This window comes from Heterodontus francisci, chromosome 14 (genome assembly GCF_036365525.1).
Source record: "Heterodontus francisci isolate sHetFra1 chromosome 14, sHetFra1.hap1, whole genome shotgun sequence".
Classification (NCBI taxonomy): Eukaryota; Metazoa; Chordata; class Chondrichthyes; order Heterodontiformes; family Heterodontidae; genus Heterodontus; species Heterodontus francisci.
The window spans coordinates 36,786,652-36,811,058 of record NC_090384.1 but is presented as its reverse complement, the minus strand read 5'-3'; the positions used below and the strand labels follow the sequence as shown (position 1 = coordinate 36,811,058).

The following is a 24,407-nucleotide window of genomic DNA, read 5'->3' as shown; positions in this document are numbered from 1 at the left end:
CCCTTCCTTCAGTTTAAATTATCAGAGATCTCTGTTTTGGCTTGACCTTTTTAGAATTTTGAGAGAAAATAATAAATAAACAGACTAAATTCTCTTTCTTTTGTTAAAATGGTTGAGAGGTCTTCTTTCCGGTGCTAACACTAGCTGTCTGTCTGTGTTTTCTTAGAACAGACTGTCTTCAACTAAAAAGCTAGTTCAAAAAATAATTGCAACCTTGTATATCCGGTCCTGGGTCCTTGAATGGCTGTTGCTGGGTAACCAGGATACATTCTCTGAAGAATATTTTAATATAATTCTCACCACATATTTCCCGGAGAAAAAAAGCTACAGGGCCATGACATTATGCCAAGCTCAAAATTCATTGAGGTGGGGGTATAAGAGGATGAAACCGAGGCCTTTGCTAAGGACAGATCATTCAAGGTCAGAGAGGGCAAGGTAAGAGGATATCATGATTACATGGCAAGGGGTGAGATTCGAAGCAGGATGGGGTCAGAGGGAAGTGAAGCAGTAGAAGGATCCAGAGTGGTGTTGGCCTGAAACGTTAACTCGGTTTCTCTCTCCACAGAAGCTGCCAGACCTGCTGTGTATTTGCAGCATTTTCTGTTTTTATTTCAGATTTCCAGCATTCACATTATTTTGCTTTTGGTGTGTGAAAACACATAGGGGAGTAAAATTGCAGACAGCTGATATGGGTTTTTGAGATAAATGAGGGCATGTTTGATCCCTGTAGTCTCACTATTCAATGGTGCTGACTTGGTGATACAAATACACCAAACATTTTTCTTCAAGATAGAGCAAATAAAGTTTTTAAGCAGACTTGCAGATGCTTTCATCAAGCCCGTCCCTCACTGCCCTTTAGTTTCACCTACTGATCAGTGAATCTTAAAGTGTTTGTATACATTTTATACCAGCAAGGGAAAGAACAAGATCAATATTGCCTCATGTTTTATTAAACAACTGTTTCAAGCATACTCAAAATGGATTCCTGTAACAAGGACAGAACAATTTACACCCAACGTACAGGCTGATACTCACACACCCCATCTGATGACAGCTTCCACTTGCCACCCAGGGGCATGTGAAGATTCCTGTTCACCACCCCAGTGTAAGGATGGAGATTCCATTCTCAGAGATATGCTTATTGCGTTTACCTGCGTAGCCAGTCCGCTGTTCGGAAATATGCTTCAGTAGTTTCAGCCAAAGCTCAGTGGTGCCATTGGGAGTCTCATCATCCACCAGTATGAAATGGGAATGGTTGTTGTCCAAGGAGTAAAGAGGACCTTGTGCTGTCTCCTCAACCTGGTATATTGCTGGACTGTGCTTCTAATTAAAGATTTGTAAAAATTAACATAGAGAAAATCAGATGGTCAAAATTAATAATGATAAAATTCCCAAAAACTTTACTTGCTGTCAGCTGTAGTTCACTACTTGCCTCCAAGTTACAAGATGGTGGTTTCATGCCAAACTCTGGAGACTTGAGCATAAAATCTAGGCTGACACTTCAGTGCAGTACTGAAGGAATGCTGCACTGTCACAGGTGCCATCTTTCAGATGAAATATCTGCCCTCAGGTGTATGTAAAAGATTCCACAACACTATTTAGAAGAAAAACTCTCTCACTAGTATGCTGCCCAATATTTACCCCTCAACCAATATTACTAAACAGTTTTTTTCATTATCTGATTGCTGTTTGTGGGACATTGCTGTGTGCAGATTGGCAGCTGTGTTTTTTATATTGTCGCATGGTTGGGAGGCAGGGGTAGGGTTAGAAATAATGGGGGAGTCCCAACATTAGAGTGCCCTGCAAACCCCAGGCCCAGCTGCCTTTTGATTGGGGCCTTGTTATTAGATCCAATTCCCTCTTCAGGGTCCAAGCTGATTTTCAGCCCCGGATGGCCTAGTGGGCTCTGCTTTGGCCAACCAACAGGTCAGAATGCCTTCATTTGCTGGCATGGCAGGTTCCAGCCTGGGATTCACCTCCCCCTGGCCAGTTCCCTTCTGGTGTGGGACACATTGTTTGGGGCAGGCAGAGCTTCTGCCCCAAACAGGACCACATGGAAAGCGGCAGCGAAGTCTGGGATCCAGCACGTGTGGTACCTAACCTTTTTTCCTGGGCCTTCTGCCACATCTCCTCCTGACTTATGGTAGAAGATCCATGCAAAAGCATCAACACTGTACATATCTTTCACAATAAGACACACCTCCCCTTAAAGCTGGAGAGGTGTGAATAGAGGAGGCGAGTTAGAAATCATTTGAATAATTAACCTTAACATTGGTTAAGGCTTCATGGTCAGAAATGATTCTCCATGGCGATATTCCTATTGCAAAAACTTTGATTTTAGAGGAAGTGTTGGCCAAGGCGTGATCACGGACCGCTTCCCCAATGAGTCTGGTGATTCCAGCCCGCAGACCACTTGTAATGATCCAGGCTCCTGTGTAGAAATTGGGGGAAAAAGTGTTATTTCAATTTCAAACAGCAAAAACACTCTCATTATATCTAGTATGTGACCCTCTTACTCTTTTGGCAAACAACTGGTAGAATAATGAAAACAATCTTTTTTTCACATTTTAATCCCCCCTCCCCACTTTTGAGATCCTTGACCGTGACCTTCCCATCAAAGAAGAGAATTACAGAATCACAGAATCTTACAGCAAAGAAGGAGGCCATTTGGCCCATTGTACCTGTGCCAGCTCTTTGCAAGAGCTGTCCAATTTAATCCCATATCCCACCTTTCTATTTATTTAGAGATACAGCACTGAAACAGGCCCTTCGGCCCACCGAGACTGTGCCAACCAACAACCACCCATTTATATTAATCCTACATTAACCCCATATTCTCTACCACATCCCCACCATTCTCCTACCACCTACCTATACTAGGGGCAATTTATAATGCCAATTTACCTATCAACCTTCAAGTCTTTGGCTGTGGGAGGAAACCGGAGCACCCGGCAGAAACCCATGCAGACACAGGGAGAACTTGCAAACTCCGCATAGGCAGTACCCGGGTCGCTGGAGCTGTGAGGCTGCGGTGCTAACCACTGCACCACTGTGCCGCCCAGGGTTTCTGTATAACCCTGAAAATACGACCTCTTCAAGTACATGTCCAATTTCTTTTTGAAAGTTACTAGGTAATCTGATTCCACCACACTCTCACATAGATCTTTCCTCGTCTTAACAACCCTTTGCGTGAAGAAATTTCTCCATACTTTCCCTCTAGTTCTCTTGCCAATTATTTTAAATCTATGATCTCAGGTTATTGACCCATTTGCCAGAGAAAATATTTCTCCCTACTTGGTCTACAAAAAACCCTCATAATTTTGAATATCTGCCTTAACTTTCTCTACTCTAAGTAGTATAAACCAGCTTCTCCTATCTGACTGAACTCTCACATTCCTGGTACCATCCTGGTAAATCTCCTCTGCATTCTCTCCTGGGCCTTGACATCCTTCCTAAAATATGATGCCCAGAACTGTACACAACACTCCAGCTGAGGACTAACCAGAAATTCATAAAGTATTAGCATAACTTAATTGTTTTTGTATTGAATGCACACATCTTTATGGCCAAGTATCCCTTATGCTTTCTTAACTGCCTTATCAGTTTGCCCTGCAAATGATTTGTGAATATGCACCCCCGATCCCTCTGCTCTTGCATCCACACGCTCCAAATAGTACCATTTAAAATATACTGCCTCTCCATGTTGTTTTGCTCGACGTGCATCACTTCATGCTCATTGGCATTAAATTGCATCTGCCCATTTCACCAGTCTATGTCCTCCTGATGTTTGCTACTATCCTGCTCATGATTTATTACATTGCCAAGTTTTGTATCATCCGCAAACTTCAAAATTGTACTCCCTATACCCAAGTCTAGGTCATTTATACATAACAAGAGAAGCAATGGTCCAACTCCAGCTCCTGGGGCACCCCCAGCTCATACTTCTCTCCAGTCAGATAAAACATCTGTTCACCACGACTCTTTGCCTCCTATCCCTTAGCCAAATTCATATAGAAGTTATCATTATCCCTTTAATCCTAATCCATTTTCCAAAAACGTTTCTTATGTGGTAATTTATCAAATGCCTATTGAAAGTCGACATATATAATGTTTACTGCACTACCTTCATCAAACCTCTGTTACTTTGTCAAAGAACTCAGTCAGGTTAATCAGACATGATTTGCCTTTAACAAATCTGTGTTGACTGGCCTTTATTGTCCCATGTAGATACCAAGTTGTAACATTTACAATTATCCAGTCCTCTGGCACCATTCCCATTGCCAAGGAGTATTGAAAGATTCTGGTCAGAGCTGCTGCTATCACCATCCTAGCTTCCCTCAGCATCCTAAGATGCATCCCACCTGAACTGGATGACTTGCTGACATTGAGCGATGCCAACCTATTTAGCACCTCCTTTCTATCTAATTTTATCCTATCCAATATCTCTACTCCCTCCTCCTCTACTCCGGCATTAACTTCGTCCTCTTCTTTTGTGAAGACAGATGTAAAGTACTCATTAGGTACCTTACCCTCTACCTTCATAGAAGATTTTCTTTCTAGTCTCTAATCAGTCCCACCATTCCTTTAGCTATCCTTTTTACATGTTTAATGATTTTTTTGGTTCTGCTTTATGTTACCTGCTAATCTTTTCTCATACTCTCTCTTTGCCCTTCTTATATCTGTTTTCAATTTCTCTCTGCATTGTCTGTATTCTACCTGGTTTTCGATAGTGTTCTTTACCTGATATTTGTCATAAACCTCTGTTTTTTCTGCTTAAGTTTAACCTCTATTTCTTTTGTCATCCAGTGTGCTCTATATCCTATCTTTCCTCCTTATGAGAATTTGATTGTTTTGTACCCAAACTATCTCTGTCTTGAAGGTTTGCCATTGCTTATTTACTGCTTTCTTTGCCAATCTTTATTCCCAGTCTACCAGCACTGCTTCATTCCTCATTGGGCTAGACACAGATTGAGCAAGAAAGTTCTTCTGTACACATTTTAGAAATGTGGGAGTAAATTTACCTGTGCTTTGAGCGGCCTTCACCAGACCTTTCCGGATAGTGTCCCGAAGCCACGATTTCATCAGGACACTTTCCTCTCCTCCAACAATCGATACAACTAGGTTTGGGACTGGCACATTCCACTGTCCAGTCAGCAACTCAAATATAGCAGCCGGGGGAGTGTTACAGGACACTTGCACAAACTGCAACAGCAGAAGTGCCAAAACAAATTGAAAACAAATCAATATCTACTTGCATTTTATAGCATCTTTAACAAAGTATAACATCCCAAATGTGCACAATCAGACAAAATGTGACACTGAGCTACATAAGGAGATATTAGGACAGGTGACCAAAAGCTTGAACAAGCAGTAGATTTTAAGGAGCGACTTAAAGGAGGAGAGTGAGGTAGAGAGGTGGAGAGGTTTCAGGAGGGAATTCCAAAGCTTGTGGCCTAGTCACTGAAGGCATGGCCAACAATGTTAGGAGCGATGGAAATTGGGGATGCCCAAGAGGCCAGAATTGGAGGAGCACAGGTATCTGTCCTGAATCTGGAAAATTATAGAAGTAGATCGGAAAAACCAGGTCACTAAATTGCATCAGTTTGACAAATATTTTCCTTATACATACACAAAATTAATCAAAGTCTATACGTGTCAGTCTAGTGTTGACTGATGGTGAAATTCTCCTGGGCTGGTCTCAGATCTGCCTGTCATTTAGATACTGGAAGCTACTTAAAACAGGCAAACTTTAGCAGGGTGATTTTGCTGGATATTAGCTGATCCACTAAACTGGACATGCAATGAAGCATTCTTTATCTTCATTCATCTCTCCCTGTCTTTTTCTAGAAAATCAGCTTTGTTGCTCCTAGAAGCAGGTGACCAATGGTCATATGACATCTTCATCCATTCTTGTCTCAAATAGGCCATGAAGAAATCTTATGCATTGAGACATCACGTGATATAATGGGTTTTGATCAGTGGAGTTCAGGTGTGAATGCTTAGCACAAGGGATATATAGTGCGAGAAAATGGCATTGAGGTAGAAGATCAGCCATGATCTAGTTGAATGGCAGAGCAGGCTCGAGGGGCTGAATAGCCTACTTATGTTCCTATACATCTGTGCATTCTTTTAAACAGGCCTTAACCCGTTGAATTTAAATTACAAACTTATAGCTAATAGGAGCAGTCTGATGCTGTTTAAAAGATCTGAATTATCCAGAACAGTCTTCATTCTGGGTTTTTCTTCGAATAAAGCAGAAGTTTTGTACCTTGCCATGTTTCTTGCCAAATCCGAAAAACTTAATTTCTCCAACATTATAGATGGATTCCTTTTTACTGGGCTCTTTAACATTGCGGCCATTGTATTTTTTCTCTCTTGTCAGTTCCTGTCCTGCGCCCTCTGTTTGTTCCTCTCTGGAGTGTAGACACCGGTAAGTATTCTCTCCACTAAAAGATACAACATACAATACAGATAACTGAGTTTCTCAGAAAACTGTCAAGTCTAACCTTTGCACCTGGGTTGGTTTATTTAATTTTATCACTTACTCTAAATTGAAAATATTGCATTCACGAGGGAAACCTGAGATCATATTGTATAAAGACCTTATAAATCACTGATCTGGACCTAAATGAGAGAGATTTTGAAGTCTGCTTTCAATTTTCAGCTGGAACCATGAATGTTTTTGGTTTTAGTCATCTGGCTGTCTGACATACCTGGAGACCCATCACCATATGTGTCTGATATACCTGGAGACCCATCACCATATGTGTCTGACATACCTGGAGACCCATCACCATATGTGTCTGACATATCTGGAGACCCATCACCATATGTGTCTGACATACCTGGAGACCCATCACCATATGTGTCTGATATACCTGGAGACCCATCACCATATGTAAGAATATCTAAACCAAAAACCTCCCACTGTTTACTCTGCCAGGAACAGTCTGTCCAGTAGACTATTGTTTTAAGACAATGGAGCCAAATGGAAAGAATCCCAGCCCCCAGTGATGTGTCGACTTCTCTAGATTCCTCGTCATTTATGCACGGCACCCTAAAGTCCGACAGATCTGCCTGGTGCAGGTATGAGAAAGTTGGCTTTGTCCTGAACTTAGAAGTTTATTTCTGGCTCTATAAAAATCTATGCATCTATCCATGCTCAAAAGCCAATTAGAATCATTAAATATCACAACACAGAATGAGGTCATTTGAACCCCGGCCCTGTACTGGCTCTCTGTTATGTGTTTCATCCAGAACTGTTTTAAATTATTCTGTTAATAGTGTTATCTGAAATTAGTAGCAGTGTTGTATTTACCCCCTCTTGAGTGGAAGTATGTATTGTTCCTTGATGTAATGACAATGCATTTCAGAACTTCATACCATATCTACTGAGCCATTCACTTACTGTACTCTGCAGTGTAGCATCATCCATAGACTGGGGAAAGTCAGGTAGTGAGTCACGGAGGCTTATTTTAACCACTAACCTCCAGTTTCTATATCAAATCATGCAAATTGTTACCAACCTTTTACTTTTCAAATCCTCCACACCCATCCCTTTCAATCAGTAATAAATGAAGTCTCTGCCAAGGGTTTGATATCTCTTCCTATTCTTATTGTGATAACCCAAGGGTAACATACCAAGGATTTGTATAAATCTATCTATTTGCATACTACTAACAGGGGCTCTGGATGCTGATTCCACTGGAGCCCTGGATCATGGTCATTTGCAGCTGTTTAGTAGGGTGAGAGTTACTAGCTGTAAATAGTGACTGGTGAAAGGTAATCATTGTGTCAAGTGTCTATGCAGTAGTTGTGTAGAGGGTTGAGGAGTGTGTTGGCCACGGAGAGTGACTGGGGAAGCTTAGTTCTCTGCTAATTTGCATTGTCCTGATGTGAGCCCATCGTGCAACAACAGTGTCTACCCCAACATGGGGTCACTCAAATTCAACTCACTGTCTTGGGGTTAGTTCATTAAGTAACATCGGACTGGATTTTGTGCTGGAGGCGGGGCTCCCAGCGCGGGCCGAAAAGGCAGGGGGGCCCCGCCTCTGCTTTTCATTTCTCCCCACCGTCTCCTCCCACTCCCCCAACTGCTGCAAAAGACTTTAAAGGGACAGGGATCCCGCCTCCAACAGCTGCCGGCCAATCACAGGGCCAGCAGCAAAGCAGTACTGGCAACGCCACCGGGAGCTGTGGCCACTGCCGGTACTGCACTGGAATCCCAGAGAAAAAGTAGGTGAGGCAGGGTCGCTGGGGCCAGTCCGGAAGGCCCTGGTGAGGGCGGGAGACTGAGGTCGTCTTGAGGTCCAGGAGGTGGGGGGTTCCTGTTGGGTGAATTGGTTCCCGTTGGGGGTCCTCTGTGGGCCACAAATTGCCCACAAAAGAGGGACACTCCACCCCCCTCCCCCAAGCCCGCAGGTAAGTGCCTCATTTCACAAGGCTTACTCCCCATGCGGCGGAAGTGCCCCCAACCACCGCTGGTAAGATCCCACTTAAGGGCCTCAATTTGCCTCTGGGCAGGAAGGCTGTCATCAGCCTATCCCACCCCTGGGAAGATCGCAGAGTGATGGGGAGGCAACAGGCCCTCCGCCCCTCCACCTCCCCGCAACCCGTCGCAATTCTCCATGCCCCTCCCCCCCGCCTCCGATCCCACCTCGGGGGCGTAAAATCCTGGCCATCGTGTGAGAGGGAAGGATGCCAGTAACATTGAAATATTCATGTTTTAGGAGCTGCTCTCAAACTCTTATAATAAAATTAGGGTGTCTCACATGCAAACTCGCACACACAAGCAAGGTGCTCACACAAATACACAAGTGCACTCAATTACATACGCAAGCACTCTTGCACATTGCACTTATGTGATTCATAAAAGCACATGCATGCACACATAATGCGAGAAGTAGGGCGTGCACTATCATAGCATCAGTTGATCAAAAGCAACAACTCCTCAATGCTATACTAGATCTAGAAAATGAATCTATATAAATAAGATGCAAAACAAAAACAACATAGGATTTGTATTGTGCTGTGCAAATCAGACAGGTGCGGCACCGCCAGAGGAAATAAACTTACATCATTTTAGTTTGACCTCTGCCATTTACTTTCCATGGTGCTGTGGCAGTTAATGTCACCAGGTTTGTAGTTTTGTTGGGTTCAGTGTTTTGAAAATATAATTCCATACATAAAGAACCATAGACTTTAATAATTAGTGGATTACACTGCAGAAGCATAGAGATAATATTAAACTTAAACAAATCATTGGTTGCAATTAGAATATTTAGTTTGGGGTGTTAGTTTTAGGAAAGAAGTCAGCACAATGGAATTAATACGGAAGAGACTCACAATAGGATAAAAGGGATGAGAGTCTTTGGTTATGAGAAATCACTAAGCAAACTAGGTCAATTTACATTGGAACAAAAGGAGATCTGATATAAGCATTTAAAATAATGAGGGTTTTGTTAAGGTAAATAAGAGAAAACTATTTCCACTGGCTAGTAAGTAAAGGGAATAAGAGCATTACCAAAAGAACAAAGGGAGGTAAAAGTACAGGGACAGATTAAATGACAAAAAAACTCTCCTCCTTTCCACCCAATCACAGAACTTCCCTTTTGTTCTTTCCTCCCTCCCCCCCCCACTCCTTTCCCTGCCTCTGTACTTGTTTAAAATCTAACATTTTCCAATTCTGATGAAATGTTAACTTTGTTTCTCTTTCCACAGATGCTGTGTGACCTGCTGAGTGTTTCCAGCATTTTCTGTTTTTTTCCCCAGATTTCCAGCATCCACGGTAGTTTGCTTTAGTAAAAGAATAAAGCAGATGGTTAGAAGACTTTTTTGCACAAAGGGTCATTGACATAGAATACCCTGGATGGAGGAACCAAGTGGTAAACTCTTTCAGAGTGCTGGCACAGGCACGATGGACCAAAAGGCCTGCTTGTGTGAAAATGACAGATTCACACCCATACGTGCAACACATTTCATGTCCAAAGTTTATGTGGCAGCCTTTACAAAAATCAATGTGAATTGGGCCCCTTTCCCACCTGTCCTGAGTCCTGCTGTCAGTGAACTGAACTAGACTGGGCCCGAATCCTCAGTGCTACTCCTAGTGCTAACGGAAAGGATCCCCAGTTGCTGGAGGCAGGAATTTTCACACATATGCAATGGATCTGTTTCTTTAGGAGCAGCTGGGATGCCATTGAGGGACAACAATCCCTCCTCTTGTACATCAGTGACTGGACTCAGGGAGGGGAAAAATTGATTGGAAAAGGGAAATAGCAATGAAGAGCAAGGAGAGAAAGATAGCAGTGAAGGGGAGAAGGAAGGTGGAAATTGAAGGGGAGATGGCAGAAGTAGGAGCTGGGAGAAGTGTTTTAAGTCTGTGAGTGTCTATATTTACTGTGGGAAAGCGGTGGGGACAAGTGCCAATGTGAACTGGTGGAAGTTTCACCAGCTTGAAATGGGTTGGATAGGGAAAACATTATCAAGTGAACTGGGAGGATGAAATGTTCCACGATGGTGTTATAGTAAAGTGGTTTTGTTACTAGACTAGTAAATAAGAGAATGTGAGTTCAAATCCCACCACAGCAGTTTGAGAATGGAATTCAGTTTTAAAAAGCTGAATAGGGGCATTAGTAGAAAACAGAAGCTGTCAGATCATTGTAAAAATCAAACTGGTTCACTGATGTCATTCTTACCCAGTGGCCTGCAGGCCCCCCCCACCTGCCAAGAATGAGGCACATTAATTTCACCACATGAACATTGATTTTCTAAACTGTTACTGGAGTAAAGAAAGGACTTGCTTTTTGAAAAAAACACCAGACCCTTGACTGGAAAGACATTTGCATAGTAACAGACAGTACTTGGAAAGGACAAAGGGGCCACTCCCTGCTCCAATTTAATCCACAATGGACTTTTGATTACCAGACGTTGAAGATGGAGAAGCTAGCATTCCAGGTTGACTGCTAATATGCTCCCAATACACAGAAGAGACCTGGTCAAACCAGTCAGTCACGTGACCACCTGCTGGCCAACTAGGGGAGTTTTAAATTGGCCGCAGAGAATTTGAACTCAGAAAGCTGTTTGCTCCTGGACTGGAAAAGACCTCTCTCCTGTCTGCTCTCATCTCGTTTTCACCAGCTTCAGAATCCATTGAAGCCATATGAACCCCAAGAGAGAGAAGTCTCCTACAGTAAATAAAGTTTAAGAAGAATACTGGGCCCCAACGAAAAGCAAGATCTACTTACAAGCAAGGACTACAGCGAGCTTGAAGCACAGTAACAAAAACCCCTCTTCAGAGATTGCGTCAAACCCCTCTGTTTTTCTTCTGCTCTTTTCTGTCTCTATTTGCATGTGCGTATGCATGCATGTGTATCCGTAGATGCAACAGTTTACATTTTAATAAATTTCACTTTTCTTCTTTAAACCTAAGAAAGCCTGTTTGTGCTCATTTCTTTGCCTTATAATTGGAAAACGATGAACAAGGATTCACCAAGGGGGAGCTTAAAACACAGTGTGTTTAAAAATTAAATCCTGTTACAGTAAGACCAGGTGAAGGCTGAAAGAGATCCCCAGAAACCTTTCTCACATGGTCGTAACACTGGTCTGACCTATGTGACTCCTGTCTCACACCAATAGTCATTGACTTATATGCTCTTTGCAGTGGTCGAGCAAGCCAATCAGTTGTATCAAACTGGCAATAAATGTCAACCTTGCCAGTGACACCCACATCCAGGGAATGAATTTTTTAAAGTGCATGACTTCCAACATGAAATGTCAAAATGTTCTGGAGTTCCCCTCCACCACACCCCCACCCCCACCCCCACCCCCGCTAATGTAAAGGAATGCTGCGTATATTTAAGTTACAAGGCTTGAGTCACTATTTGTTTTTCACGTGTCATTGGTTATAATCAGGGTGATTAATGCACCTCAAACATACACCGCCCTCTTATATCTGTGCTACGTTGCATATAGGCCCAAAGCTAGATGAAGTGGCATTCTTCATGTTGTATATGTGGGGCATCAGTGATAGATTGGCAGACAGTCATATGGGATCTTATGAATGTTGCCAGTCTTAATTGAGGATACACTATTGCAGAGGCTTCTGCCTAGAGTCCAGACCTAGTTCTGCTGGTCCTCCTTTTCTTTAGTGAGGTGGACTGTGTCTTCCAGTTATTGGAAAGGCTAGAGTTTGATATTTGTTCAGGAGTTGACCTAAATAAATGATTGACATGTTTCTCGTGGTATGTTTCACCTGTGATAAGTAGATCTGGAATTCCCCATTGCATCATACTTGGCCAATGGGCCCTGAGAGGTTTTCAGGGAGACATAGGCTTTTTCCAGGTTGATAATGCTCTTGTTACTTGGAGTGTTTCTAGACCACTGCCTGCTTTCTCTGGGAGTCTATGAAGGGCAGAATTGTTCTTCCAAAGTACTGCTTAGCATGTTGCTAACTGGAACAAGGAGAAACATATGTGGCTCATGCTGATTTACACCTTACTGGAGCTTCTGGATAAAAACATTTGAGTGCTAAGTCCAATACTTCAGTGAGGTGAATTGTTGGAAAAATTATTGTGACATTTTTATATCTGCCAGAGTTTCAATAGAAGAGCAACAGGCTTTTAAGAAAAGTATGCAAATTTCAGTGACAGGAGGGTGTTGACAGGAGAAAGGGAAGAGGTATCAGTTTTAGAAACAGTTTCAGACTTGGACAAAGGCACCGCGATAAATCTTAAATGGGTGAATTTTGACAGATTCAACAATTTCAATGTGTAGCCCAATGAACATCACATTTGACTACTCAGTCTGGTTGTTTTGTGAATTTTGAGGACTTTGCCCATTTTAGTGAACAGCCATCACCATCAAGAGGAATACAGAGACGTGTCGCATCAGCAATGCAGACCACATGATTGTATCAGATGATGTTAGTGTTTTCATGCAACAATAAACCATCTGTGCGCTGAGCGTTGCATTCATTCAAAATGGTTTAGGCACACTATATCATCCATATCCTTCTTTAACCATTCACCCTGAGCTTTATTTCTCATGAAGCCATCAGTTACTACATTTCACTGATTAAGGAAGGACAGTGGCATTAATGGCAGCTAGCCATGCACTCAACAATGGCAGAATGTTTGCATAATTTCCATATTGTTTGGTACAGGCCTACAGCAGTGCTACAATAAAAGCAGTCCTGTACTTACCTTGTGTTGGGTTGTGACCTTAAGCTCTCAATACAGGTAATGCACTCTTCTTTATTAGCACAGATGTTCTGTGAAGAGAAAGAAAAATTATGGTACAATAATGACCCGAGACCTCAAGCCAACAATCAGTCACATTGAATGACTTACCAATAAGAACAGAAAATTGTACTTGCTAACTAGACTTAGACAAGAAACAAGTGCTGGACAATTCTACTCTTCACCTAACCTGGGTAACCAGCTTTGATGAACCGACATGAAAAAAATGCCAACTTGCAAAGTCCACTGTTACATTCCCTTTCTCTTTAATGCTTCATTATTTGTTGCCCTGTTTTCTTGGCATTAAAGGAACAAAGCACAGTGAATAAAAACTTCAGGACAACTGTTAAAATATTTTCCATTCCCATTCAGAACAGCTGGCTTAATAATCTAAACCTGGAATTTCCTGCGTAATTTGCACCCAGAGATGCGCCCAATTGGCGAGTGAGTCAAATAAAAGGCCTAATTGACTTTTGGTGCAAGTCAATACACCCAAATCTCTCTAATCTTTTACTATTGTCTATTGATACCTACGTCCAATTGCATATCCGTCCATAAAAATGTCCCTCCCTCCAAACCTCCAACCCACCCACCCCAACAAGTTGCAGAGCTTCAAGCACACAGGTTTCCTGTGATACTGTTTGCTCAGAGGCTCTCTTCAAATTACAAACTCATTTACAGGTGCAGCTAGAAACTATGGCCGGAACTTTATGTGCAGGCGGTGGCCCGGCCCCCCCAGCTAAACTGTTGGCGGGGGGAGCCCACCTCCACCGGGCCTGGAAGCCACACATTCGCCCCTCTGAGGCACGAAGTCTCGTCTCCAAGAGCTGCCGGACAATCAGAGGGTCAGCACCTCTTCAGTCCCAGCAGTGTCACTTAGAGCAGCGGACACTGCTGGAACTGCACCGAGTCAGAAGTGGACAATGGATGTCGGCCTCCAACAAAGTAAGTGGGGATCGTCACTCAGCGGACAGGCACCTTGGCACCTGAGGAGGCCCCCAGTAATACTGGCAGCCTCCTTGAGGGCTGGCGGGGGGGTCCCTCCTGATCGGGCACCCTGTGCCCCATGGAAGGCCCTCCCAATAGAACCTGTCACCTTCACTAAAACTACCTCCCCGCCCTACATCCCAAACCCCACCCCCCTCACCGGGGCCCAGCCGATTGTCCCTGGCGAGGCCGATTCCCTTTTCCCTTATCGGAGGCCAACGTCCATCGTCCTCTTCTGACTCAGTGCAGTCCCAGCAGTGGGTGCTGGCCCTCTGATTGGCCAGTAGCTCTTGGAGGCAGGACTTAGTGCCTCAGAGGGGCTGAAGGAGGCCCTTAAGTGGAAAATTTCTCAGTTATGTCCTGTCCACAAAAAGCAGGACATATCCGATCTGGCCAATTACCACCCCATCAGTCTACTCTCAATCATCAGCAAAGTGATAAAAGTTGTTATCAACAGTACTATCAAGCAGCATTTACTTAGTCATAACCTGCTCACTGAGCCATTCTGCCAGGGCCACTGGGCTCCAGACCTCATTGCAGCCCTGGTCCAAATATAGACAAGAGAGCTAAATTCCAGAGGTGAGGTGAGGGTGGCTACCCTTGTCATCAAGGCAGCATTTGATCAAGTGTGGCATTAAGGAGCCCTAGCAAAACCGGCGTCAATGGGAATCAGGGTTGGAGTCATACCTAGCACAAAGGAAGATGAAGCCAATCATCTCAGCCCCACATCATCACTGCAGGAGTTCCTCAGGGTAGTGTCCTAGGCCCAACCATCTTCAGCTGCTTCATCAATGACCTTCCCTCCATCACAAGGCCAGAAGCAGGGATGTTCGTTGATGACTCTGCAGTGTGCAGTACCATTCGCAACTCATCAGATACTGAAGCAGTTCGTGCCCACAAGCAGCAAGACCTGGACAACATTCAGGCTTGGGCTGATAAGTGGCAAGTTACATTCATGCCACACAAGGCCCAGACAATGACTAGCTCCAATAAGAGAGAATCTAAACCATCTTCCCTTGACATTCAATGGCACTAACATTGCTGAATCCCCCACCATCAATATCCTGGGGGATTACCATTGACCAGAAACTTAACTGGACCAGTCATATAAATACTGTGGCTGCAAGAGCAGGTCAGAGACTGGGTATACTGCAGTGAGTAACCCACCTCGTGACTCCCAAAAGCTTGTCTACCATCTATAAGGCACAAGTCAGGAGTGTAATGGAATACTCTCCACTTGCCCAGCTAAGTGCAACTCCAGCAACACTCAAGAAGCTCAACACCATCCAGGCGAAGCAGCCTGCTTGATAAGCACCTCATCCACCACTTAAAACATTTACTCCCTCCATCACCTGTGCACAGTGGCAGCGGTATGTACCATCTACAAGATGCACTGCAGCAACTTGCCAAGGATCCTTTGACAGTACCTTCCAAACCTGCGACCTCTACCACTTTGAAAAACAAGGGCAGCTGACACATTGGAACACCAACGCCTGAAGGTTCCGCTCCAAGTCACACATAATCCTGACTTGGAACTATATTGCTGTTCCTTCATCATTGCTGGGTCAAATTCCTGGACCTCCCTTCCTAACAGTACTGTGGGTATACATACATCATACGACTACAGCGGTTCAAGAAGGTGGCTCACCATTACCTTTTCAATGGCATTTAGGGACGGGCAATAAATTCTGCCATTGCCAACGATGCTCACATCTCATGAATGAATAAACGAAAATCTGCTATGAATGGTACCATCAGGTAGGTTTGTCCTTATGAAGTTTAATAAGGAGGATCTGCACCAGAGGCAGCCAGTGTTCAAACGGTGACCAGAATTAATATAACTTATAGTCACATCAGTTCAGATCTGCAGAGCCATGGAGAAATGATTTTCATCCAATTCTTCAGGGATGGATTTGAATCCAGAATACAAAAGACAACGAGATATATTTTTTAATTGCCATTACTTTAATGATAGTGGTTACCAGTTTAAATGAAATGATTTGACAGCTGTGTTGAAATAATACCAATTAGAAAATACAACTCAATGTATTAACCAGACCATATAATTGGCAGAATCTGACATAATTAAAAATATTTTGCTGCATACATACCTATCCACATCATTTAAACTCACCCTGCAATCTTCCTAATCTTTAGTCTGGAGAGGCTGCATCAATCATGGGAAATTATTTCCTTCCTCCTTACACACGATTTGATTTTACTTAACTGCTTGGAGGTGAGTTACAGCCTTGTTGGAATGAATTCTGCTCATCTCCCTGCAAATTCTTCTGTCTGCTACCTTGAACTTTGCTAATGGAACATATACACAAGCTGTGGATTGAACTCTATGTCAGACTAGAATTACTTGGACAAAGCCAACTCAGTAGTTGAGCAGTTTGCTTCATTCTGGAAGAGAAGAAAATATGTTTTTACAGTACTGGATGAGCAGAAATTTCCTCCAATTAAATTTTGGGAAGACCAAAACTATCTTTTTTGTTCCCCACTACAAACCCTATTCCCTAGCTATCTACTCCAACCCTCTCCCTGGCAACTGTCTAAGGCTGAAACAGACTGTTTGTAACCTTGGTGTCATATTTACTGCAAGATGAGCTACCGGCCACATACCTGTACCATCACCAAGATTGCCTATTTCTACCTCTGTAATATCCCCTGACTCCACCCCTGCCTTAGCTCATCTACTGCTGAAATCCTTATCCATGTCTTTGTTGTTGTATGATTGCCTTTAAGATGTCCCTTTAAGATCTTAGTATGCTAATGAGCCAAGTTCCAGGACTTAGTCATGTTACTTGGAGCCAGAGTTACTCTGCAACTGTAACACCCAGAGTAAGGTTCTGTAAATACACAGCTCTGTATAATAGTTTAGCTGTTAATAAACCTGTTAGAGATCTTCAGCATAACTGGACTCCACGCATTTCATTTATGTTGCATCAAACAACATAAAAGAACTCATTACATTTGTTACCTCTAGATTTTGGCTATTCCAATGCATTCCTGGCTGGCCTCACACATTCTACCCTCCATTAACTTAGGGTCATCCAAAACTCTGTTGCCCGTCCTTACTTGTAGCAAGTCCTGTTCACCCATCATGTCTGTGCTTGCTGGCCTACATTGGCTCCCAGTTAAAGTAATGCTTCAATTTTAAAATTCTCATCTGTGTTTTCAAATTCCTCCATAGTCTCATCCCTCCCTATCTCTATCTCCTCCAGCCTCACAATCCTTAGAGATAGCTGCACTCTTGCAATTCTGGCCTCGAGCATCCTTGATTTTATTCACTCCACCATTGGTGGCTGCGCCTTCAGCTGGTAGCCCTAAGCTCTGGAATTCCCTCCCTAAACCTCTCCAACTCTCTTTCCTCCTTTAAGACACTCCTTCAAACATACCTCTTTGACCAAGCTTTTGGCCATCTGCCCAAACATTGCCTCGTGTGGCTTCGTGTCAAATTTTTGCTTTATAACGCTCCTATGCAGTGCCTTGGGAGGTTTTATTAAATTAAAGGCTCCATATAAATATAATAAAGGCTCCATATAAATATAAATATAAACTGTTGTTGTTTTGTGGCAAGTCTCAAGGCCCAAAGTTTAGATGAAATCTGCATTTGTCCCATTTTAAGTAAATCTAGCTACTTTCAGGTAGTTGCTGTGATTTATAGAACAACACAGAACTTGGGAAACACTTGCAATATACCACAGAGAAAGTTGGCATGTATTCTTTAATGTACAGCTTTGTTGGTGTAAAGGATGTACTGTGCCTATCCAATCGGTCTCTTTTAAAGCAGAAATAAAATGCTGCAGATGCTGGGAACCTGAAATTAAAACAGAAACTGCTGGAAACACTCAGCAGATCAGGCAGCATCTGTGAAGAGAAAAACTGAGTTGATGTTTTAGGCCAATGTCTTTTTTCATCAGGACTGGAAGAGGTAAGAGATGAACAGCTTCTAAGCAACTACAGAGCTAGGGGTAAGGGAGGCAGGGAAAAAACAAAATGAATGGTTTGTGATAGGGTAGAGGGTAGGAGTGAATAAACCACAAATGGGATGATGGTTCAAGGCACCAGTAAAACTAAATTGTGCATTTTAAAGTAATATTTTTAATACAATTTATACCAACAGTTACTTTAGCCCAGTTTTATCCAAAAGAAATCACTGACTAGCCACAGGAGAACTCCCCGGCTCCTCTTTGAATAATACTGACAGTTCTGAGTAGATGGCGCCTCAGTTTAATATCTCATCTGCAAGACGGCACCTTTGACAACAGAGTGCTCCCTCATTACTGCACTGACATGTCCACCCAGCTTATGTGCTCACGCCTCTGAACTGCAGCTTGAAAGAGCTTCTGATTGAGAGGTGAAAGTGCTACAACATGGGTCTATTTCAGTAGCATTTTGAGGATGTAGTTACAAAGATAAATCAAGTGGAAATGAATTAAAAACTGAGGTTTTTTTTACTGGTTCAGCAGCCTTTTAATATCCTTGCTATTTATTAACTCAAATAAAAATAATGAGCTAGGTTGGGGAATAAATATATTAAAAACACAGGCAAACAAAGGGAGGTGAGAGTGACTGCCCTTGACATCAAGACAGCATTTGACTGAGTATGGCATCATGCAGTCCTAGCAAAACTGGAGTCAATGGGAATCAGGGGGAAAACTCTCCGCTGATTGGAGTTGTACCCAGCGCCAAGGAAGATGGTTGTGGTTGTTGGAGGTCAATCATCTCAGTTCAAGGACATTACTGCAGGAGTTCCTCAGGGTAGTGTCCTAGGCCCAACCATCTTCAGCTGCTTCATCAATGACCTTCCTTCAATCATAAAGTCAGAAATGGGATGTTCGCTGATGATTGCATAATGTTCAGCACCGTTCGTGACTCCGCAGATACTGAAACAGCCTGTGTAGAAATGCAGCAAGACCTGGACAATATCCAGGCTTGAGCTGATAAGTGACAAGCAACATTCACATCACACAAGTGCCAGGCAATGACCATCTCTAACAAGAGAGAATCTAACTATCTGCCCTTGACATTCAATGGCATTACGATCACTGAATCCCCCACTATCAACATCCTGGGGGTTACCATTGACCAGAAACTGAACTAGAGTAGCCATATACGTAGCCATAGAGTAGCGTGGAACGCCCTGCCTGCAACAGTAGTAGACTCGCCAACTTTAAGGGCATTTAAGTGGTCATTGGATAGACATATGGATGTAAATGGAATAGTGTAGGTCAGATGATCGGCGCAACATCGAGGGCCGAAGGGCCTGTACTGCGCTGTAATATTCTAATATAAAAACTGTGGCTACAAGAGCAGGTCAGAGGCTAGGAATCCTGCAGCGAGTAACTCACCTCCTAACTCTCCAAAGCCTGTCTACCATCTATAAGGCACAAGTCAGGAATGTGATGGAATACTCTCCAATTGCCTGGATGGGTGCAGCTCCAACAACACTCAAGAAGCTCGACACCATTCAGGACAAAACAGCCCACTTGATTGGCATCCCATCCACAAACAGAAACTTGTACTTCTTTCAAGTTAGTATACTGTATTCGCTGCTCACAATGCGGTCTCCTCTACATTGGGGAGACCAAATGCAGATCGGGTGACCGCTTTGCGGAACACCTCCTTTCAGTCCGCAAGCAGGACCCTGAGCTTCCGGTTGCTTGCCATTTCAACACTCCCCCCTGCTCTCATGCTCACATCTCTGTCCTGGGATTGCTGCAGTGTTCCAGTGAACATCAACGCAAGCTCGAGGAACAGCATCTCATCTACCGATTAGGCACACGACAGCCTGCCGGACTGAACATTGAGTTCAATAATTTCAGAGCATGACAGCCCCCCACTTTACTTTCATTTTTAGTCATTTTTAGTTATTTTTTCTTCCTTTTTTTTTGCATTCCTTTTTACATTTTTTACAATCTTTTTTTGCATTTATTTCATTTCATCTTAGTTTGTTCAGTTTGCTTACCCACTGTTTTTTTCAGGTTGTTTTTCTTCAGGTTTGCACTTGCTGATGTTCAATATTCAGTATATTCACACCTAATCTGTACTAATGCTTTGTCTTTCAACACACCATTAACATATTGTTTGCCTTTGCTCCGTGACCTTTTGGTCAGCTATGTGGCCTGGTCCAATCTGCACCTTCTCCTTTGTTATCTCTTGCCCAACCCTCACCTCACTTGTTTATAATCTGTGACTTTTCTAATATTTGTCAGTTCCGAAGAAGGGTCACTGACCCGAAACGTTAACTCTGCTTCTCTTTCCACAGATGCTGCCAGACCTGCTGAGTGAATCCAGCATTTCTTGTTTTTGTTTCAGATTTCCAGCATCCGCAGTATTTTGCTTTTATTACTCTGAGCTTTCTGTTGCTTGCCATTTCAACACCCGCCCCCCAGCTTTCATGCCCACATATCTGTCCTGGGTTTGCTGCAGTGTTCCAGTGAAAATCAACGCAAGCTCGAGGAACAGCATCTCATTTATCGATTAGGCATGCTGCAGCCTACTGGACTGAACATTGAATTCAATCATTTGGAGCATGACTGGTCCCCCTTTTTTATTTTTAGTTTCCTTTTTCTTTTTATTTTAGTTTGTTTCAACATTCATTTTTTTACCATGTGCCTACCCACTGTTTTTTTCATGTTTATGCTTTTGGCCAGGACTGTCCATTATTCCATTATTTAACACCCTCTCTGCACTAATGCTTTGTCTTTCACCACACCATTAACACACCCTTTGCCTTTGCTCTATGACCTTCTGGTCAGTTATGCTCTGTGACTCTCTGTCCTATTACCACCTTCCCTTGTGCTATCCTTTGCCCCACCCCTGCTTTATTTGCTTAAAACCTATTACATTTCTAACCTTTGCCAGTTCTGATAAAAGCTTATTAACCTGATATGTTAACTCTGCTTCTCTCTCCACAGATGCTGCTAGACCTGCTGAGCATTTCCAGAATTTTTTTTAAATTTCAGATTTCCAGCACCTGCAGTATTTTGCTTTTATATCCCTTTGTAGCCCCCTTATGTCCGCTTCACTACTTACTTTCCTGCCTATCTTTGTGTCATCAGCAAATTTAGCAACCATACCTTCAGTCCCTTCATCTAAGTCATTTATATAAATTGTAATAAGTTGAGGCCCCAGCACAGATTCCTGTGGCACACCACTCATTACATCTTGCCAATCAGAAAATGACCCATTTATGCCTACTCTCTGTTTCCTGTTAGCTAACCTATCATCTATCCATGCCAATATGTTACCCCTATACCATGAGCTTTTATTTTCTGCAATAACCTTTGATGTGGCACATTATCAAATACCTTGTGGAAATTTAAGTACAATACATCCACCGGTTTGCCTTTATCCACAGCACATGTAACTCCCTCAAAGAACTCCAATAAATGGGTTAAACATGATTTCCCTTTCACAAAACCATGTTGACTCTGCCTGATTACCTTGAATTTTTCTAAATGCTCTGATATAACGTCTTTAATAATAGCTTCTAACATTTTCCCTAAGACAGATGTTAAGCTAACTGGCCTGTAGTTTCCTGCTTACTGTCTCCCTCCCTTTTTGAATAAAGGAGTTACATTCGCTATTCTCCAATCTAACGGAACCTTCCCCAAATCTAGGCAATTTTGGAAAATTAAAACTAACGCATCAACTATCTCACTAGCCACTTCTTTTAACACCCTAGGATGAGGTCCATCAGGGCCCAGGGACATGTCAGCCCACAGCTCCAACAATTTGTTCAGTACCACTTCCCTGGTGATTGTAATTTTCTTGAGTTCCTCCCTCTCTTCCATTTTCTGACTTACAGCTAATACTGAGAAGTTACTTGTATCCTCAATAGTGAAGACCGATGCAAAGTATCTGTTCCATTCATCTCCTTATTATCCATTATTAATTCCCCAGACTCACTTTTTATAGGAACAACACTTTGTTAACTCTTTTCTTTTTTAAATATCTGTAGACACTCTTTCTATCTGTCTTTATATTTCTAGCTAGCTTTCTCTCGCACTCTAATTTTACCTTCCTTATCAATATTTTATTCATTCTTTGCTGTTTTTTTATATTCTGTCCAATCATCTGACCTGCCCCCCATCTTTGCACAATTATAGGCTTTTTCTTTAAGTTTGATACTATTTTTACTGTTTTGGTTAATCTTGGATGGCGGGTCCCACCCATGGAACTTTTCTTTCTCGTTGAAATGTATCTATTCTGTGTATTCTGAAATATCCCCTTAAATATCTTCCACTGCATCTCTATTGACCTATCCCTTACTGATTTGCCAGTTCACTTTGGCTAGCTCTGCTTTCATGCCCTCATAATTGCACTTATTTAAGTTTAAAATACTAGTCTTGGACCCATTCTTCTCTCCCTCAAATTGAATGTAAAATTTAGTCATATTATGATCGCTGCTACCTAGGGGTGCCTTACTATGGTCATTAATTAATCCTATCTCATTGCACAATACCAGGTCTAGTATAGGCTGCTCTCTGGTTGGCTCCATTAACACTATTTATCAAATAGTGATCACAACATGATCGAATTCAAGGTAGCATTTGAAAGTGAAAAGCACGAATCAGCGACTAGAATTTTAGACTTAGGTAAGGCTGACTTTACTGGGATGAGACAGAGACTGTCCACGGTAAACTGGGTAGATCTGTTAATGGGTCAAACGACTGAAGAACAGTGGAGAATATTTAAAGAAACATTTAACAAAATACAGAGCGAGTATATACCCCTGAGAGGAAAAGCTCCACTTCACAGAAAAAACAGCCATGGACAACTAAAGAGATTAGGGATAGCATAAAACAAAAAGAAATGGCTTACAAAAATGCAAAATGCAGCACAGATCTGGCCGAATGGGATCAATACAAAGACCAGCAAAGGATTACAAAGCAGCTTATAAGAGCTACTAAAAGAGATTATGAAAGGAAACTTGCAAGGGACATCAAAATCAATAAGAAGAAATTTTATAGTTACATAAAGGGAAAACAGGTGGCCAAGAGCAATGTAGGCCCACTAAAAGCTGAAACTGGAGATATTGTAATTGATAATGGGGAAATGGCAGACATGTTGAACAATTACTTTGCCTCAGTATTTACAGTTGAAAAGGAGGATAACTTGCCGGAAGTCCTGAAAAAATTAATAGCCGATAGGGGACAGGGACTAATACAATTAACGTAAGTAAAACATCAGTAACAAGGAAATTAATGGAACTAAAGAGTGAGAAATCCCCAGGACCTGACGGTTTCCATCTGAGGGTGTTAAAGGAAGTAGGGGAGCACATTGTAGATGCCCAAACTATAGTCTTTCAGAGTTCTCTAGATTCAGGAGTGGTCCCTCTGGATCGGAAAGTTGCACATGTCACTCCACTTTTTAAGAAGGGTGAAGGGGGGAACCAAGGAATTTACAGACCAGTTAGCCTGACATCTGTGGTGGGCAAGTTGCTGGAGTCTATCATCAAGGATAGGGTGACTGAACACCTAGAAAAATTTCAGTTAATCAGGAACGGCCAGCATGGATTCATGACGGGAAGGTTATGCCTGACAAATCTCATTGAATTTTCTGAAGAGTTGACTAAGGTAGTGGACAGGGGAGTGTCTATGGATGTTATTTATATGAACTTCCAGAAGGCATTTGATAAAGTCCCACATAAAAGACTGTTAACTAAGGTAGAAGCCTATGGAGTTGAGGGTAAATTATTGACATGGTTAGAAAGTTGGTTGCGTGGTAGGCGACAGAGATAATGGGGATAATGGTTAACTACTCCGATTGGCAGGATGTAACTAGTGGTGTCCCGCAGGGATCTGTGTTGGGGCCTCAATTATTCACATTATTCATTAACAACTTGGATGATGGCATAGTAAGTCATATATCCAAATTTGCTGATGATATGAAGTTAGGCGGCATTGTAGACAGTCTAGATGATAGCATAAAATTGCAAAGAGATATTGACAAACTGGGTGAGTGGGCAAAACTGTGGCAGATGGATTTCAATGCGAGCAAGTGTGAGGTTATCTATTTTGGACCAAAAAAGGATACAGCAGGGTACTTTCTAAATGGGAAGAGGTTAAGTACAGTGGATGTCCAAAGAGACTTGGGGGTTCAGGTGCATAGATCTTTCAAATGCCACGAACAAGTGCAGAAAATAATCAAAAAGGCTATTAGAATGCTAAC

The 24,407-nt window shown here is 42.5% G+C and overlaps 1 protein-coding gene across 1 annotated transcript in view; it reads right to left on the bottom strand.

Annotated features, from left to right (window-relative positions):
* Positions 1-24,407, bottom strand: part of trpm5 (transient receptor potential cation channel, subfamily M, member 5) — a 165,377-nt gene that overhangs the window by 120,739 nt on the left and 20,231 nt on the right. Inside the window, exons 2-6 of the mRNA XM_068045855.1 lie at positions 13,200-13,267; positions 6,269-6,446; positions 5,022-5,202; positions 2,265-2,431; positions 1,152-1,323 (exon numbers count right to left, since the gene is read on the bottom strand). Coding sequence (XP_067901956.1) covers positions 1,152-1,323; positions 2,265-2,431; positions 5,022-5,202; positions 6,269-6,446; positions 13,200-13,267 — 766 coding nt within the window. The remainder of the gene's footprint in view (positions 1-1,151; positions 1,324-2,264; positions 2,432-5,021; positions 5,203-6,268; positions 6,447-13,199; positions 13,268-24,407) is intronic.